Here is a 19,739-nt window from a genome sequence, read left to right on the forward strand (position 1 = left end):
CGAACGTTTGGATTATTGGAATTTGATTCATGGTGATATAGCTTTTAATAAGATTTTATGGCTGAGATTGGATAGTAGGTCTAATTTGGTGATCAAAATTTGCAATATTTCTGGCGAGACTGTTTATCCTCCTATTTTATTGACTATAAATAATAGTATAACTTGTATATTACTGTGCTATATGCAAAAAGTAATCGTGTTTGTGTCCAATTTAATAGCATTATAAAAAATAGTTTATACATAACTACAGCTTTTTCCATTTTTTGACAATTTTCTACCTTACCCTTTTAATTAAGCAGGTGCTTTCTTATTCTTATTATTAAATGAACCTCCATTCGTCTTATATTTTTCTGATACAATTTGTTTCCATACAATATTGATATCTATGTGTTCCCGTCTCACTTACATGCTAAAGATTTTCTTAAAACATTGAAACTCTACCTCCCGGTTGAAACAAAAACAATACCGAGGCACGAAAAATACAAGAACCGCAGTAATAATTGAAATTTAAATTGATCGAAGAAAATAAAGTTAGTTAAAAATTTCCTACGTTACGTTTGTTCGTATACTGCGAACAAGTCTCCGTTTACAAATGTGAAGCAGCTTGGTACCGAAATTAGATAACACATAAATGCGAATAAGGACGTAGTATGTCCCATGGTAAAAGTTTCTCAATAAAGACAATCAATTATTCAAGGAAGAAGACACAACTTAGTCAGTAAGTTGAAGACAGTTTGCTAGCAGGCGAAGACGATTAAAAAAATTTGTCTATCCTCGTAGACGCGAAACTTCGATGCTTGCACACTTCCAAGTTGCATCATTTTCACATGAAAAAGAGTGATGAGGTGGTTTTTCACCTGCCAAGACGGGCATGCGTTCTTCTTTGGTGTAAAGAACGAGAAATTCGTGACAGTCCTTTGATCGTGCAGCTCGCGTGCGTGTACTTCTATTGGACTTTCAAGCAGGTACATATTTAACGATACTTTCCTAAATGTTACTTAATGTTTCACACATCTCATTGGGGTACTATGCAATAAAAAATGTCATAAGAATTAAATTATATAGTAACTCTCCAATTTCATCTGGGAAAGTATATTCCAGTTACAGAATCATCCTAGATATTTATAAAAGCTACATCAGACGAACTTTCACGGACAGTTACTTTTCATTATAAAAGATATAATCATTCTATAGAATTGTTAATATATGTAACTGTTCAATGAACGTAAGATATTATACAGAATTTTATAAAATTACACTACTCATCGAATAGATATTTTGGTATTCATATATTCTCATAAGAGTTTTTTTATCGGAAAGAACAAAGCTCTATTACGAACGAATTCCATAAACAATTGAAGAATTCGATAAAGTGATTAAAAAACTGAGGCGTGTGTATAACTCACATTTTGTACAAGTGACACCAAAGATTCTTCTGTTGGTGATTTCTTCATTGCTCCCAATTTGTCATTGCAACATGCCTAAAAAAAAATATGAAATACAAAATTGTATTGTTTCTTTTAAAATATTAAGAAAATGATGACATTAGTATGGCTAATATAATAGACATTCGTTCTTTTATTACACAATATACAAGATCATAAGATTTTTTTATTTTATGCAATTTCTCGATATCAAATTCGCCGCATAAACAAATTTATCCGACAATATTAACTCTCAGTAATATTTGTAATTATTGATGAATTATTTCCTCCACGAAATTAAATTTTTTTATTTGCAAATTTTGATGCACATCCGTGAAAGGAAGACAGTATGGACTAATAACGTAGCAAAAACGCGAACAATCCTCGTTTTTCTTTCATTTCCATGAATGTTGGAAGTAGTTATGAGTAATTACAGACGAATAACCGCAATAGCCAAAATTAGACATAAAGTTGAGAACGACACTGAACTACGTATTCACGAATAATTGATATCATAATAAGCATTCTGACTGAGCAAGACGACATGCGCTGTGAAAAACGTCCTGATAGTTTTTGAACGTCAGAACAGGTGGTTCAGTTACGAGAAAAAGGGCTCCTATGGATATCCAACGAGGTAATTTTAAGTATTAATACAGAAATATTCGGAAAGAATTGCAATGCTTGCAGAAATTTCTGTTTTACCACTTTAAAAATAAATATTTTTGGAAATTGTATTTTTAAGTAATATGTCATAGAGAAAAAAAATAAATATTGCTTAAGTACGCATTTATGATAGATAGAGACATAGATTTAAACTATATGTACGGTTGGAACTACAACATGCTGAAGTTTATGGGTATTTGGCCGGAAGAGAGGAAATGGAACCGACCTTACAGTTACTTCGTTCTATTGCCGTGTATTGTGATGGTGTGCTTCATTTGTGCTCCACAAACTTTTAATCTTTCAATAATCGCGGGTGACTCTGATCTGGTGATCGAGAATCTATCGACTAACATTACTATCACGATTTCGCTTATGAAGACTATGGCTGTTTGGATCAAAGGCAAACGTAAGAATTTCAAAAATGTTTTTTCTAAATTAAAAATACTGCCGAATGTCCACTTTGTAAATATTATTCTACTATTTTATTCTATTATATTCTGTTATCTATCTACATTCGAAGACATTCTTTTATATTATTCTAATTGTTACGCAAAAAGATCCATAAAGACTTATTCTATTAGCCATTTTCTTCTGTTGTAAGCATTAAAGTCTTTGTTGAGATGCATGGCCAATGACTGGAACACAGTGACAAACAATGCCGACCGAGAAAAAATGGTGAACATCGCGAGAATCACTAAAAAGATTACGATAAGAAGCATACTGCTGGCCAACATCGTAATTGTAGCTTTTTTGCCTGCACGATTGTCTAGCATGATATACAACGACAAAGAACTGTTTTACCGTGGTTATTACCCCTACAATACTACGATCAGTCCAAATTTCGAATTGACACTAATCGGTCAATTAATGGCTGCTCTTTATGCAGCCATAACATATACAACGGTAGATACTTTTGTCGTCTTGTTGATTTTTCATGTCTGTGGACAACTTTCGATTTTGAGAGACGATCTAAGGAAGATTCATTCGTATGATAACAAAAATGTAGAAATGAAATTACAGAAGATCGTGCAAAAGCATGTATACATTAATAGGTTTGTATTAGAAAAAATCGTTCCTTTGTTGACGATGGCAAGAAAGATTGAAGAAGCACAGCAATGACTGAGTATGAATTATAATAAGAAGAATCATGAAATATTAATTATCGAAATTGAAATTCAAGAATTTAAAATCATTCTAGGTCCATCTTCTACTTTCTTTGTCTTGACACATAAATGCATAATGTTACCATCTGACTATTACTAATCGCGTCGTGTGTATTTTTAAGGTTCGCAGAAACGATAGAGGATTCTTTTAATATGATGCTTCTGTTTCAAATGCTGGGTTGCACCACTCAGCTATGCTCTCAGACTTACCAAGTTCTTATGGTACGAAGAATAAAACATTTATTTCCAAATGTATAATATATTGTCGAAGGATAGAGTAAAAAGTATTATAATAACAATATAATATATCATTTTTCTCGTAATTTAATTTATAGTCACTTGGAGAGGAAGCGATAGAACATATGATTTTGCAAATTACATTTCTGTTGATATACGTAATTTACGTGATGTTGCAATTACTCTTATATTGTTACATGGGCGAAAAGCTAACTGTCGAGGTACATACTTTTTATAAATAAAAAATTAATCGATATTTTTGGTAAATAAAATTTGCAATTCTTTTCAGAGTACAGAAATTGCCAATACGGCATACAGTGCCCAATGGTACAATTTAACTCCCAAGAATGCAAGATGGCTTGTAATTATCATGTGCCGTGCCAGGTCTTCACCCTTACAAATTACAGCAGGAAGATTTTGTTGCTTTACTTTAGTGCTATACTCTCAGGTAAGCGTGTAGCAGGTATAATGCAATTTACGGATACAAATTTTCCTAAAACTTTCATCATAAATTGCGACGTATCCAAGAGATACAGAAACTAATTTATAATGTTGTGCCAATTTTTGTATAGAGATTGTGTCCACATGAAAAATGTTCAATTTTATTCAAAAAGTTGGAATGTGAGAATTCTATATACAAGTAGAATATAGGTATCCTGTTTGAGAGAAGTATTAGATGATTCTTAATTCAATTATATCAGGACAAATCCTATCCTTAGAAGATATGTATCGATAAAGTTTAGATAGTAAATCCTAGAAAACATCTTATGTATATCGAAAAGTAGAATAAATGCAGCGGTGATATATTGATCGAATGTCTTAGGACATAGAATTATAACCGAGACAGAAAGTAGATATATGATATTAAATTAAGAGAAATAAAAGTATATACAGGAGGTCCACGTATTTACTACCCGTTGGTATATGTGTATATGTCCCAGACATGTCAGAGGAATGCAGATAGAAGTAAATCTAAAAATGTGATGATATTCCAAAAGAAATTTGGGAATGAGGAGGAGTTAGAAAAATATGTAATGATATCTCATATTTACATAAACAATACAGAGCAATCTTTTCTTTGTGTTCAGGTCTTAAAAACCTCGATGGGGTATGTATCTGTGCTACTTGCAATGAAAAATAAATAATATATTTCTGCAAATTTTACAACTGTCTATCAACTTGATAAAAGAAGCGCTACGATAAGAATATTTTAGTATATTTCTCTAAATGATAAATTATATCTCAGAGCAACGAGAATTAAAATGGTGAGACAAAAAATTAGGCACTATGGAAAGTAATGATATTATTAATTATTAAAGAGATTCCTCGAGACCACGAATACTTCTCAAAAAACCTTTCCTTCTGCTCCTTGACATTCTCTCGTTTCTTCTTTTTCTTTTTTTAAGATACTATATTTAGAGTGTTTCTTTGAGCAACTTTAAACCTATTCGTATTTGATTGCTCAGAGACTAACCGCAGACATTGATGGATAATTAATCGGTTTATGAACGGTAACTGCAACTGTTACTTTTTTTACTAACGTTGTTAGTGTTGGATATTATCTTCATTCACTGCGATTTTTTCTATTTCTCAGCAATCATGCGCTATTTTTAAGCGAAAACTTGGACACACTGAGGATAGATGACAGTCTGTATATCAGCACGGCTAGCTTTAATCAAAAACAATGATGTTTCTGCTATTATGTTACGAAAATTAATTTTCTAACTATTTTTCGATAGCGAATAATCATTTGCAGAAAGATATAAACATAGACACGTACACTTCCTCTGCAAATATTAAAAAATCTTATATAATACACGTTAATTGGCACGAATCATCAAGAAAACAATTAATCAGTATTTGGCGAATTTTTAAGCACATTCCTAGATAAATTATGAAAATTAGATAAGGTGGTGTACAATGTCAGCTTGTTGCGAGGGTCAGATCTAACAGGTTGACAGGATGAATGGGTATGAGTGTGAATGTTTGAAATTGGCACGTGCGAATTTTCTCGTAAGCGGTGACTACTCAGTACGCGGCTACCGTACGATTTTGAACAGCGAACGAGACATGGAAGCGTCCGAACATCCGCTTGTAGATCATAAGTGATCGTAATGAGTATCCGTTCACTCATCTCTTTTGCTTTTCACCCTTGAATGCTATCCTTTCTTTTTCCCCGCTTGCAGAGTAATACACAAAGCGTGTCAGAAGCTGATCTAGGAGCACTTCATCCAGCTACGTCCCCTTACGACATCAGCAAGAGTCAAAATTTTGAGATCGCATGGCCGGGACAATTCATGAGCTCTGTGTTAACCGCGATATGCTATTCTTGTTTCGACACGTTCCTTGCGGTTCTCGTGTTATACTTGTGCGGTCAATTAACTGTTCTTAGGATGGCTCTCGAGGATCCGACATACGCGACGAAAAAGAATAATTACGCAAAGTTCTATGAACGACTGAGATTCACTGTGAACCAGGACAATCAGTTGTCTAGGTTGGTAGAAACGATTTATCAGTACTCTAAAAGTGTTTGCGCGAATTAAGAAATCAATATTTGAAAGAGATTTGTTTCGCAATCCAATTAGTGAAAGAGATTATTTCAAAATAATAAAGAAAAAAGGAAATGTTAGACGATTTAGCAGAACGAAAAATCGTTCAGGAAATAACTAGTAAACAAATTTAAAAGAAGCGTTTGTTCCAAGGTTTGCCGCGATCCTGGAAGATCGTTTCAACTTCGCGATACTTATTCGGGTTATAATCTGCACGTCGTTGTATTGTCTGACTGGATGCCGTATGATAACCGTATGCTAAAGTTAATATTATATCGATATTTATTCGTCGAGAAAAGAAATTGGTACGTAATGCAGGTTCTTTTCCGTTTTAGTCCGTAAATCAGGTGCAAGCGGACCTGCCAATAGTTGGAATGATATTTCTCATCATACACGTAATTTATACTGCGCTGCTTCTTCTCACTTATGACCATGTAGGTGAAATGCTTCGTGGACAAGTGAGTTATTTATATATAAATAGAAAATTTGTCTAAAGGTTAAATGTTTCATTTCTTTCTTCCAAGTTACGCGCCCACTACACTAATAGAAGATTTGCTTTCAGAGTGCTGATGTTGGACAATCAGCGTACGATTCTAACTGGCATTTACCACCGAAAGACATCATTTCATTAATTATCGTGGTGTGTCGAGCGAAAGTATCGTTTCAAACAACAGCTGGAAAATTCAGTTCCTTCTCCCTCGAATTTGATACTGTGAATCAAACGATCATAGAACTAAATTATTTTTTCGTGGACTTTTACAAACATTTAAACATGCATCTGAAGAGTTCTAAATAATATTTTGTCAAGTTCTAAAAATTTCTATTTGATATTTTATCATATTGTTAGCTATGAAATATAGACTGATCGATTAAAAGTAACATAATCGTATGGTTGACAAATGTTTGTTCTCGTTTAGGATAATAAGAATCACAGCACACTGCGTATTTTATAAAGTCACACTGCTTGCGGAATAAATATTTTGATATGTATTCAGAGTTCCATATCAAGATTCATGTACTCCCATAAGAAATCTTTTACCCGAAGTAATAAGGATTTAGTAGTATATCATAAAAAAAATTTCAAAATGTATTATGAAATAATGTATCATTTTTCTCATATTTTAATGTGCAGTCGTTAGGAGAGAATACAATGGAACACATGATTTTGTAAATTTCATTTCTGTTAATATTCATAGCTTACATGAGATTGCAACTGTTTCTATATTATTGCATGGGACAAGAACTAGCAACCGAGGTACTTTTTTGAAAAGAAAAATGAATAGATTGCCGTTTCTAGTGATAAGAAATTATTCAAATTTGCAACTTTTTCAGAGTACAGAAATAGCAAACACAGCCTATAATACCAAGTGGTACAATTTACCTCCCAAAAATGCAAGATGGCTTGTAATTATTATGTGTCGTGCCAGGTCTTCACCCTTACAAATTACAGCTGGCAGATTTTGTTCCTTTACTTTCGCGCTCTATTGTCAGGTAAGTGTAAACGAGTTATTGTTGTGTACTATATTTTCGGAAATGAAGATGATTTTCGATCTTTTAACTGGACTGCTGCATGTCTTTTTATGTCATATGATGCGATTTGTGGAGACGATGGGCTTAAAAAGCTGCATGTCACTATCGTTTCTAGAAAGATACTGCAAGTATAAACAAACGATATACGCTATTATATTGGTCATAGGAAACTGTAAAATTTTTCCGTGGTTATTTTTTCCTACTACATAACATTGCGAAAATATTAAGGAAGAAGGTGGCTAATATATCCGTGAACACCCTACGGGTTTAAGATTTAGCTTAAATATAAAATAAGTAGAAGAATGTAAGTCTTTATATGTGACAGTATTCTAAAACAAGTTTCGGAATGAGCAGGGATTAGAAAAATATGTAATACAAATATTAACATATACAGAACAACCTTCTTTTTGTGTTCAGGTTTTAAAAACTTCGATAGAGTATGTTTCTGTTCGACACGGAATGAAAAATCAATAATGGACGATCCCATACATCTGTGAATTTTACAACTGGCCATCAACTTGATAAAAGAAGCGTTACGAAAAGAATGTTTTAGTATATATATAGAATTCTCGATACCACGAGTGCTTCTCGGAAAACCTTGAAGATATTGTTCCCTCTTTTTATACATCCATACTTTTCTCATCACATTTGTTGAGAACAAACAAAAATTGGCCACCATTTGCTTTGGTGAGTACAGATAAAAAATGAGCAAGCTTCCCAGTTTGCTAGCAAAACAATGTACGTTTGTGTAGTTTAGTGAATCTTGGTTCAGTTCTTCCTGGATCTTACGCCAACGAGTTGATGATCCTACTCGATATATGTATACTTGTAATGCATAAATGCTTTTTGCTGTTCCCATTTTATACCAAGCTACTACCACACATATCAGCAAAGGTTTACACAAAGTATGTGGTTTGCTGTGACAGCAGTCAGGTGAGTACACAAGTTAGGGGAAGGTTCTTCGCGTCATTCGCATCCCCTATGCTTTGTTTATAAATTCGTGCGTCCATCCAAGGCAGTGACAGTCACGTGTGCAATAAGGGGATATGATTTTCTGTGTCTTCAGGTCAGACCAATAGTATGCTAGTAGTACCGGAGCAGCATTTATGGAAAGTGTAAGAGCAGTTCTTTTTAGTGGGTTGACATTAACATTTAGCAGTTCACATAATTCATATTATGCATAATACCCACAACGTGGTACTTCTGGTCTCGTTCGAAGAAAAGACAAAGCTAAGTAATACTTTCTTCTGAAAAAACTTACCTGATCCCATTATCCTGATCCAATTTGTGTGCATATAATATTGACATGTATGTGTTCTCCTCTCGCTTACATGCTAAAGATTTTCTTAAAACATTGAAACTCTACTTCCCGGTTGAAGCCAAAACAATATCGAGGCACGAAAAATACAAGAACCGCGGTAATAATTGAAATTGAAATTGATTGAAGTAAATTAAAGTTAGTTAAAAATTTCCTACGTTACCTTTGCTCATGTACTACGAACAAGTCTCCGTTTACAAATGTGAAGTAGTTTGGTATCGAATTTAGATAACACATAAATGCGAATAAGGACGTAGTGTATCCCATGGTAAAAGTTTCTCAATAAAGACAATCAATTATTCAAGGAAGAAGACACAACTTAGTCAGTAAGTTGAAGACAGTTTGCTAGCAGGCGAAGACGATTAAAAAAATTTGTCTATCTTCGTAGACGCGAAACTTCGATGCTTGCAAAACTTGCATCATTTTCACATGAAAAAAGGTGATGAGGTGGTTTTTCACCTGCCAAGACGGGCATGCGTTCTTTGGTGTAAAGAACGAGAAATTCGTGACAGTCGTTTGATCGTGCAGTTCGCGTGAGTGTACTTCTAATGGACTTCGACGAAGGTACACATTTAACGATATTTACCTAAATGTTACTTAATGTTTCGCACATCTCACGGGATATTATTCATTAGAAAAATGTCATAAGAATTAAATTATATAGTAACTTTCCAATTTCATTTGGAAGACTATATCGCAGTTACAGAACCGTTCTATATATTTATAAAAGCTACATCAGATAAATTTTCGTGGTTAGTTACTTTTCATTATAAAAGATATAATCATTCTGTAGAATTTTTAATATATGTAACTGTTCAATGAACATAAGATTTTATACAAAATTTTATAAAATTACACTACTTATCGAATAGATATTTTGGTATTCATATACTCTCATAAGAGTTCTTTCATCGGAAAGAACAAAGCTTTATTATGAAAGAATTTCATAAACTATTGAAGAATTTCATAAAGTGATTAAAAAATTGAAGCGTGTGTATAACTCACATTTTATACGAGTGACACCAAAGATTCTTCTGTTGCTGATTTCTTCATTGCTCCCAATTTTTCATTGCAACATGCCTGAAAAAAATATGAAATACAAAATTGTATTGTTTCTTTTAAAATATTAAGAAAATGATGACATTAGTATGGCTAATGTAATAGACATTCGTTCTTCTATTACATAATATACAAGATCATAAGATTTTTTATTTTATGCAATTTCTGGATATTATATTGGCTACTTAAACTAAATTTCTCCAACGTTAACTTCTATTAATAATTGAAATTATTGATGAATTCCTTCCTCCATGAAATTAAATTTTTTTATTTGCAAATTTTGATGCACATCCGTGAAAGGAAGACAGTATGGACTAATAACGTAGCAAAAACGCGAACAATCCTCGTTTTTCTTTCATTTCCATGAATGTTGGAAGTAGTTACGAGTAATTACAAACGAATAATCGTAATTGCCAAAATTAGACATAAAGTTGAGATCGGCATTGAACTACATATTCACGAATAATTGATATCATAATGAGCATTCTGACTGAGCAAGGTGACATGCGCTGTGAAAAACGTTCTGATAGTTTTTGAACGTCAGAACAGGTGGTTCAATTACGAGAAAAAAGACCCCTATGGATATCCAACGAGGTAATTTTACATATTAATATAGAAATATTCGGAAAAAATTGCAGTGCTTGCAGAAATTATTATTTTGCCACCTAAAAAATAAATGAGTAAGTGAGAAAAAAAGGGAATTATATTTTTAAGTAATATATCATGGAGAGAAAAAGAAAAATTATAGGTATATTTAATCTTACGATTCTGAAACATTTTTTAAGTACACATTTATGATAGATAGAGACATAGATTTAAACTATGTGTACGGTTGGAACTACAATATGCTGAAGTTTATTGGTATTTGGCCGGAAGAGAGGAAATGGAATCGATCTTCCAGTTACTTCATTCTGTTACCGTGTATCGTGATGGTGTGCTTCATTTGTGCTCCACAAACTATTAATCTTCCGATAATCGCGGGTGACTCTGATCTGGTGATCGAGAATCTATCGACTAACATTACTATCACGATTTCTCTTATGAAGACTATGGCTGTTTGGATCAAAGGCAAACGTAAGCATTTCAAAAATATTTTTTTTTAAATTAAAAATACTGCCGAATATCCACTTTGTAAATATTATTCTACTGTTTTATTCTATTATATTCTGTTATCTATCTACATTCTAAGACATTCTTTTATATTATTCTAATTGTTACACAAAAAGATCCATCAAGACGTACACTATTAGCCATTTTCTTCTGTTCTAAGCATTAAAGTCTTTGCTGAAATGCATGGCCAATGACTGGGATACAGTGACAAACAACGCAGATCGAGAAAAAATGGTGACCATCGCGAGGATCACTAAAAAGATTACGATAAGAAGTATACTGCTGGCCAACATCGTAGTTGCAGCTTTTTTGCCTGCACGATTGTCTAGCATGATATACAACGACAAGGAACTGTTTTACCGTGGTTATTACCCCTACAATACTACGATCAGTCCAAATTTCGAATTAACACTAATCGGTCAATTGATGGCTGCTCTTTATACAGCCATAACATATACAACGGTAGATACTTTTGTCGTCCTGTTGATTTTTCATGTTTGTGGACAACTTTCGATTCTGAGAGACGATCTAAGGAAGATTCATTCGTATGATGACAAAAATGTAGAAATGAAATTACAGAAGATCGTGCAAAGGCATGTATACATTAATAGGTTTGTATCAGAAAAAAATCGTTCTTTTATTGACGATGGTAAGAAAAATAGAAGAAGCGCAGTGAGGAGTATAAATTATAATAAGAAGAATCATGAAATACTAAGTAACGAAATTGAAATTCGAGAATTTAAAATCTTTCTAAGTCCATCTTTTACTTTCTTTGCCTTAACATATAAATGCATAATGTTACCATCTGACAATTATTAATCGCGTCGCATGTATATTTAAGGTTCGCAGAAACGATAGAGAAATCTTTCAACATGATGCTACTGTTTCAAATGCTTGGTTGCACCACTCAGCTATGCTCTCAGACTTATCAAGTTATTATGGTACGAAGAATAAAACATTTATTTCCAAATGGATAATGCATTGTCGAAGGATACATCAAAGAGTATTATAATAACAAAATAATATATCATTTTTCTCGTAATTTAATTTATAGTCACTTGGAGAGGAAGCGATAGAACATATGATTTTGCAAATTACATTTCTGTTGATATACGTAATTTACGTGATGTTGCAATTACTCTTATATTGTTACATGGGCGAAAAGCTAACTGTCGAGGTACATACTTTTTATAAATAAGAAATTAATCGATATTTGGTAAATAAAATTTGCAATTTTTTTCAGAGTACAGAAATTGCCAATACGGCGTACGATGCCGAATGGTACAATTTACCTCCCAAGAATGCAAGATGGCTTGTAATTATCATGTGCCGTGCCAGGTCTTCACCCTTACAAATTACAGCAGGAAGATTTTGTTGCTTTACCTTAGTGCTATACTCTCAGGTAAGCGTGAAGCAGGTATAATACAATTTACGGATACAAATTTTCCTAAAACTTTCATCATAAATTGCGACATATGCGAGAGATACAGTGACCAATTTATAATGTTGTGCCAATTTTTGCATAGAGATTGTGTAAATCCTAGAACACATCTTATGTATATAGGAAAGTAGAATAAATGCAGCGGTGATATATTGATCGAATGTCTTAGGACATAGAATTATAACCGAGACAAAAAGTAGATATATGATATTAGGTTAAGAGAAATAAAAGTATATACAGGAGGTCTACGTATTTACTAGCCGTAGGTATATGTGTATATGTCTCAGACATGTCAGAGGAATGTAGATAGAAGTAAATCTAAAAATGTGACGATATTCCAAAAAAAATTTGGGAATGAGGAGGAGTTAGAAAAATATGTAATGATATCTCATATTTACATAAGCATATACAGAGCAATCTTTTCTTTGTGTTCAGGTCTTAAAAACCTCGATGGGGTATGTATCCGTTCTACTCGCAATGAAAAATAAATAACATGGTTCTGCAAATTTTACAACTGTCTATCAACTTGATAAAAGAAGAGCTACGATAAGAATATTTTAGTATATTTCTCTAAATGATAAATTATATCTCAGAGCAACGAAATTAAAGTGGTGAGACAAAAAATTAGGCACTGTGGAAAGTAATGATATTATTAATTATTAAAGAGATTCCTCGAGACCACGAATACTTCTCACAGAACCTTTCCTTCTGCACCCTGACATTCTCCCGTTTCTTCTTTCTCTTTTTTTAGAGATATTATATTTAGGGTGTTTCTTTGAGCAACTTTAAACCTATTCGTATTTGATTGCTCAGAGACTAACCGCAGACATGCCATTGATAAATATTTAATCAGTTTTGAACCTTAACTGTAACTGGTACTTTTATTACTAACGTTGTTAGTGTTAGATATTATCTTCATTCGCTGCTATTTTCTCCATTTCTCAACAATTATACGCTATTTTTAAGCGAAAACTTGCACATACTGAGGATAGATGACAGTCTGTATATCAGCACGGCTAGCTTTAATCAAAAACAATGATGTTTCTGTTATTATGTTACGAAAATTAATTTTCTAACTATTTTTCGATAGCGAATAATCATTTGCAGAAAGATATAAACATAGACACGTACACTTCCTCTGCAAATATTAAAAATTCTTATATAATACACGTTAATTGGCACGAAACATCAAGAAAACAATTAATCAGTATTTGGCGAATTTTTAAGCACATTCCTAGATAAATTATGAAAATTAGATAAGGTGGTGTACAATGTCAGCTTGTTGCGAGGGTCAGATCTAACAGGTTGACAGGACGAATGGGTATGAGTGTGAATGATTGAAATTGGCACGTGCGAATTTTCTCGTAAGCGGTGACTACTCAGTACGCGGCTACCGTACGATTTTGAACAGCGAACGAGACATGGAAGCGTCCGAACATCTGCTTGTAGATCATAAGTGATCGTAATGAGTATCCGTTCACTCGTCTCTTTTGCTTTTCACCCTCGAATGCTATCCTTTCTTTTTCCCCGCTTGCAGAGTAATACACAAAGCGTGTCAGAAGCTGATCTAGGAGCACTTCATCCAGCTACGTCCCCTTACGACATCAGCAAGAGTCAAAATTTTGAGATCGCATGGCCGGGACAATTCATGAGCTCTGTGTTAACCGCGATATGCTATTCTTGTTTCGACACGTTCCTTGCGGTTCTCGTGTTATACTTGTGCGGTCAATTAACTGTTCTTAGGATGGCTCTCGAGGATCCGACATACGCGACGAAAAAGAATAATTACGCAAAGTTCTATGAACGACTGAGATTCACTGTGAACCAGGACAATCAGTTGTCTAGGTTGGTAGAAACGATTTATCAGTACTCTAAAAGTGTTTGCGCGAATTAAGAAATCAATATTGGAAAGAGATTTGTTTCGCAATCCAATTAGTGAAAGAGATTATTTCAAAATAATAAAGAAAAAAGGAAATGTTAGACGATTTAGCAGAACGAAAAATCGTTCAGGAAATAACTAGTAAACAAATTTAAAAGAAGCGCTTGTTCCAAGGTTTGCCGCGATCCTGGAAGATCGTTTCAACTTCACGATACTTATTCGGGTTATAATCTGCACGTCGTTGTATTGTCTAACTGGATGCCGTATGATAACCGTATGCTAAAGTTAATATTATATCGATATTTATTCGACGAGAAAAGAAATTGGTACGTAATGCAGGTTCTTTTCCGTTTTAGTCCGTAAATCAGGTGCAAGCGGACCTGCCAATAGTTGGAATGATATTTCTCATCATACACGTAATTTATACTGTGCTGCTTCTTCTCACTTATGACCATGTGGGTGAAATGCTTCGTGGACAAGTGAGTTATTTATATATAAATAGAAAATTTGTCTAAAGGTTAAAATGCTTATAAAAAGGTTCATTTCTTTCTTCCAAGTTACGCACCCAATGCACTAATAGAAGCTTTGCTTTCAGAGTGCTGGTGTTGGACAATCAGTGTACGATTGCAACTGGCATTTACCACCGAAAGACATCATTTCATTAATTATCGTGGTGTGTCGAGCGAAAGTATCGTTTCAAGGAACAGCTGGAAAATTCAGTTCCTTCTCCCTCGAATTTGATACTGTGAATCAAACGATCATAGAACTAAATTATTTTTTCGTGAACTTTTACAAACATTTAAACATGCATCTGAAGAGTTCAAAATAATATTTTTTCAAGTTCTAAAAATTTCTATTTGATATCTTATATTGTTAGTTATGAAATGTAGACTGATCGATGAAAAGTAACATAATCGTATGGGTGACAAATGTTTGTTCTCGTTTAGGATAATAAGAAACACAGCACACTGCGTATTTTATAAAATCACACTACTTACGGAATAAATATTTTGATATCTATTCAGAGTTCTATATCAACATTCATATAATCCCATAAGGATACTTTTATCCGAAGGAATGAAGATTTAATACGAAGAAATTGTATATTCGGAAAACTTGATAAAACCATAAAAAAATTGAGATGTTGATAAAACTCACACTTTATAGAAATAGTATCCCACCCAAAGATTTTATTGATTTGCTCGTCCTTTCAAATTCGCCAGATTAACTTCCTGAAAAGAAAAGGTACGGAATAGAAAAATGCATTTCACATTTTAAAATTGCAAGAACATAATGATATTATTATCACGAATACAATACGCATTTGCACTTTTGCAATACAACATAAAAGATCACAAGATAGATATAAATAAATGTATAGCATAGAACTATCTATACGTTTTATCATTGCAATCAACAGGGAAAGACTGTTCTTGTACAGATCTGTGAAATTACCTGAAGTCTTAATTTAAATGGAAAATTTGACAGATCTGATTTTCCTAAGTTAATTCTAGAGATGCATTAAATCTAACCCTTAAACGTAAACCATATAAATATAATTCTATTAGTTGAAAATCTTAATTTTATAAATTACATATTTTTTATTTTATAAAGTTACTGGCTATTGTATTTATTATTTTAATAAATTTCGAAAACGTTTACTTTCAATAATAGGTGTTTATTACTGGTGAAATATTTGCTCAATAAAATTGAAAAAATTCTTTTGCTTATAAACTTTGAGTCGTATCCATGAAAGGAATGTAGTGCTAAGTTAACAATATTGTAAAAACGTAATGCGGCCCCTGTTTCGCTTTTATTCCCTCGTATCGTGGAAGAGGTTGTGAATAATTGCAGATGAACACTTGTAATAACCAAACTGTAATGATAGATCCAACTTACTTAGAGACAAAGTTGAGAACGATGCTGAACTACGCATTCACGAATAATTGATATCATAACGCGCATGAAGGAGACGCGCGCTAAGGAAAACGTCGGAGTAGCTTTCGAACGTGAGAACAGGTAGTTCAGTTATGGGAAAAAATGCCTCTATAGATATCCAACGAGGTAAGTTTACAATTTTACAAATTTAATTAAACATATTCGAAAAAAATTGCAGTGCCCGTAGAAATTTTTGTTTTATCAAATTAATTTACATAACATCCTAATTGTTCGAAATAAATAAATAAGTAAATGAGAATAATATACAAAAGGCAAAAAAAGAAAAAGGAAATTTATATTTTTTAAAGAAAAAAAGAAACACCGTATATTAAATTTGACGGCCTAGAATTATTCTTTGGACAATAATAATTTAGATTTAAAATACAAGAAAAATGAAGATTATATTCTAAAATAATATTATAGCTAGTGAATAAGAAAAATTGTAGGTATATTTAATCTCACGGTTCTGAAATATCTTTAAGTACCTATTCATGACAGATAGTGATATAGATGTAAAGTATATGTGCGGTTGGAACTATTACATGCTGAGATTTATGGGTATCTGGCCGGAAGAGAGGAAATGGTACCGAGCTTACAGTTACCTCGTTCTTTTACCGTGTATCATGATGCTGTGCTTCGTATGTGCTCCACAAACAATTAACCTTCCTATGATCGCGAGTGACTCTGATTTGGTGATCGAGAATCTGTCGACTAACATTACCATCACGCTATCGCTTATGAAGACAATAGTTATTTGGTTCAAAGGTAAATGTAAGTATTTAAAGAATTAACAAAAATAAATTTATCGTTATTATTTAACTAAAAATACTGTCGATCATCCACTTTGTAAATCTTATTCTATTGCTTTATTCTATTATATTCTGTTACCTATTTATATTATATTTTAAGATATTCTTTAGTCTTATTCTAATTGTTTCACAAAACGAACATTCAAGACGTAATCTATCTGACATTTTCTTCTCTTGCAAGCATTAAGACCTCTGATAAAGTGCATGGTCAACGATTGGGACACAGTGACGAACGAAGCCGAACGAGAAACAATGGTGAACATCTCGATAATCACCAGAAAGACTACCATGAGAAGCACATTGATGGTTAACATCGTCGTTCTCGCTTTTCTACCTGCACGACTATCTAACGTGAGATACAACGACAGCGCACTGTTCTTTCGTGGCTATTTCCCCTACAACACCAGCATCAGTCCAAATTTCGAATTGACGATGATCGGTCAATTCGTCGCTACCGTTTATGCAGCGAATACCTACACAGCTATAGATACTTTTGTCGTCCTGCTGATTTTTCATGTCTGTGGACAGCTTTCGAATTTAAGAGACGATTTACGGAAGATTCATACGTACAGTAAGAAAGATGTAGAAACGAAGTTGCAGAAAATTATTCAGAAGCACGAATATATTAACAGGTTCGTATTCTAAAAATATTCTCTTATTGAAGATGGTAGGAAAGGTACACAATAAAGAGAATAAATTATAATAAGGGTATTCATGAAATATGAATATCTTAAATCAAAATTTTCTTGTTTCTTTTTATTTTCTTTGTTTCAACATGTAATTGCATAATTTAGCCGCCGTTTGGCAAATATTAATCACGTCGTATGTACATCTAAGGTTCGCGGCAACGATAGAGAATTCTTTCAACATGATGCTTCTGCTTCAAATGCTGGGTTGCACTATTCAAATATGCTCTCAGTCTTATCAAATCATTATGGTACGAAGATAAAAATATCAAGGAATTTTCTAAAATAAATACATCAGCTTTGACATAATTTAATTTATAGTCATTTGAAGAGGAAGCAATGGAATACGTGATTTTCCAAATTACGTTTCTGTTGTTATACGTAGTTTACGTGATGTTGCAATTGTTCCTATATTGTTACATGGGAGAAAAACTAGCAGCCGAGGTACTTCTTATAAAAAGCAAATTAATTAATCGACGTTTTCGGTGATGAGAAATTATTAAAATTCGCAATTTTTCAGAGTACGGAAATAGCTAACACGGCGTACTATGCCGAATGGTACAATTTACCTCCCAAGAGTGCAAAATGGCTTGTAATTATTATGTGCCGTGCCAGATCTTCACCGTTAAAAATTACAGCAGGCAGATTTTATTGGTTTACTCTAGCGCTATATACTCAGGTAAGTGTAAACGAGTTCTAATACGATTTACGAACACAAACATTCTTAACAATTCTGTCATAAATTGCGAAGGGTCTGACAGCTACAGTGACCAATTTATAACGCATTGTCAATTGTTAACACAACAAAAATTATGACAAATATTAGATGATTGCTGTTCAATTGCTGATCAATTCTAGCAGCACTGACTATAGGCTCAAAATATATCGATACAATTTAGGTACCAAATTCTGAAACACATCCTGTGTAAAAGATACAAAAATATCTCGCAATTCAAATACTATAGGTTACTTTCTAGGGTATTAAGAAAGGTGGATATAGTAGAAGAAAAAAGCGTACGAATATAGAGAATATAGAGAACTAAACTAAAAAATAGATATGCGATATTGTATATAGATTAAGAAATGAAAAAATATGTACACGGTGTTCACGGTATTCTTAGACAGCGTTTTTATCGTAAACGTTAAATATGAGGATAAAATGAATAAAGAATAAGTGTTACTGTTATTTGTAAGTAACATAATGGCGTATGTAATTTTTTTATGTGTGTAATAATATACGTGCAAGTCTTTAGATGTGACGATACTCTAGAAAAAATATAGGATCGAATGGGAGTTTGAAAAATATTTAATCCAAGTCTCCCTTTTCGGGCTGCAAAGCCGAAAAATAAATAAATATATATAGGGGAGAATCCTACGGTACTGACCGGCATACAATAGCGACTAAAATTAGTTCTAGCTTGTTAGTTCTAGTTCTAGTTTGTTAGTTCCAGTTTGTTCCACTGCTTTCACTGTCCTGACATATTAAACGTGTATGTTGATATTCCGAATGTGAGAAGTTTTTCTTTATGGTGCTGATATTTTATTTGTCAGGTAAGTAAATGATTTTTACTATTTTTTTTATTGTATATACTATATCTAATCTATTAATTGTAATTACCTGCCCCAACTTTTCAATTTTCTTTGTATATTATATACATTACGATCTAAAAGGTTTCCACATGTTTCTCGTCCAGCATCCAACCAATCAGCAGTCGACCAATACACATCAAATTCTTTTTATCAGGTTCAATCTGTTGGCAACTGAAATGAAATTAGAAAATGTCGTCAATTCTAAATACTGAGCTTCACAAAATTAATATCACTGCTTTTATTAAGTCCGTTTGTATTGCAAACACATTTTTTAAATTGTGATTATTGCTGATTCTAGTCCAAGATATAACAAAAAAGCTTGGAGTGGCCGATATTATATATT

General features: G+C 33.1%; 5 protein-coding genes across 6 annotated transcripts in view; 4 read left to right on the forward strand and 1 right to left on the reverse strand.

Moving 5' to 3' along the window:
* Nucleotides 1–19,739, reverse strand: part of LOC100651408 — a 79,407-nt gene that overhangs the window by 40,606 nt on the left and 19,062 nt on the right. Inside the window, exons 5-9 of the mRNA XM_048408933.1 lie at nt 19,425–19,567; nt 15,532–15,605; nt 14,939–15,116; nt 9,890–9,964; nt 1,407–1,481 (exon numbers count right to left, since the gene is read on the reverse strand). The gene's annotated coding sequence lies outside the window, so the exon portion shown is untranslated. The remainder of the gene's footprint in view (nt 1–1,406; nt 1,482–9,889; nt 9,965–14,938; nt 15,117–15,531; nt 15,606–19,424; nt 19,568–19,739) is intronic.
* Nucleotides 1,551–6,734, forward strand: LOC100651043 (odorant receptor 13a-like). 2 transcript variants are annotated; one of them, XR_007225211.1, is made up of 8 exons: nt 1,551–2,058; nt 2,221–2,493; nt 2,689–3,139; nt 3,373–3,472; nt 3,586–3,708; nt 3,777–3,935; nt 5,674–6,494; nt 6,599–6,734. XR_007225211.1 is itself a non-coding variant. In XM_048408935.1 (7 exons), the coding sequence occupies exons 1-7, from the start codon at nt 2,043–2,045 to the stop codon at nt 6,028–6,030; spliced, it is 1,479 nt and encodes a 492-aa protein (XP_048264892.1). In that variant the 5' UTR covers nt 1,551–2,042; the 3' UTR covers nt 6,031–6,734. The 2 variants fall into 2 exon arrangements, 1 of the variants encoding a protein (XP_048264892.1); XM_048408935.1 differs by having other exon boundaries at nt 5,674–6,734.
* Nucleotides 10,140–13,026, forward strand: LOC105666101 (odorant receptor 4). Its single transcript, XM_048408944.1, has 6 exons — nt 10,140–11,017; nt 11,214–11,664; nt 11,895–11,994; nt 12,108–12,230; nt 12,297–12,455; nt 12,930–13,026. Exons 1-6 carry the CDS (start codon nt 10,738–10,740, stop codon nt 12,984–12,986), a joined length of 1,170 nt encoding a protein of 389 aa, XP_048264901.1. The 5' UTR covers nt 10,140–10,737; the 3' UTR covers nt 12,987–13,026.
* Nucleotides 13,960–14,898, forward strand: LOC105666100 (odorant receptor 13a-like). Its single transcript, XM_020864460.2, has 3 exons — nt 13,960–14,339; nt 14,548–14,647; nt 14,730–14,898. The coding sequence occupies exons 1-3, from the start codon at nt 13,960–13,962 to the stop codon at nt 14,886–14,888; spliced, it is 639 nt and encodes a 212-aa protein (XP_020720119.2). The 3' UTR covers nt 14,889–14,898.
* LOC105666099 lies at nt 17,122–19,408 on the forward strand. The gene is made up of 2 exons (XM_048408489.1): nt 17,122–17,752; nt 18,287–19,408. The coding sequence occupies exons 1-2, from the start codon at nt 17,325–17,327 to the stop codon at nt 18,504–18,506; spliced, it is 648 nt and encodes a 215-aa protein (XP_048264446.1). The 5' UTR covers nt 17,122–17,324; the 3' UTR covers nt 18,507–19,408.

The sequence above is a fragment of the Bombus terrestris genome, chromosome 9 (assembly GCF_910591885.1).
Source record: "Bombus terrestris chromosome 9, iyBomTerr1.2, whole genome shotgun sequence".
Classification (NCBI taxonomy): Eukaryota; Metazoa; Arthropoda; class Insecta; order Hymenoptera; family Apidae; genus Bombus; species Bombus terrestris.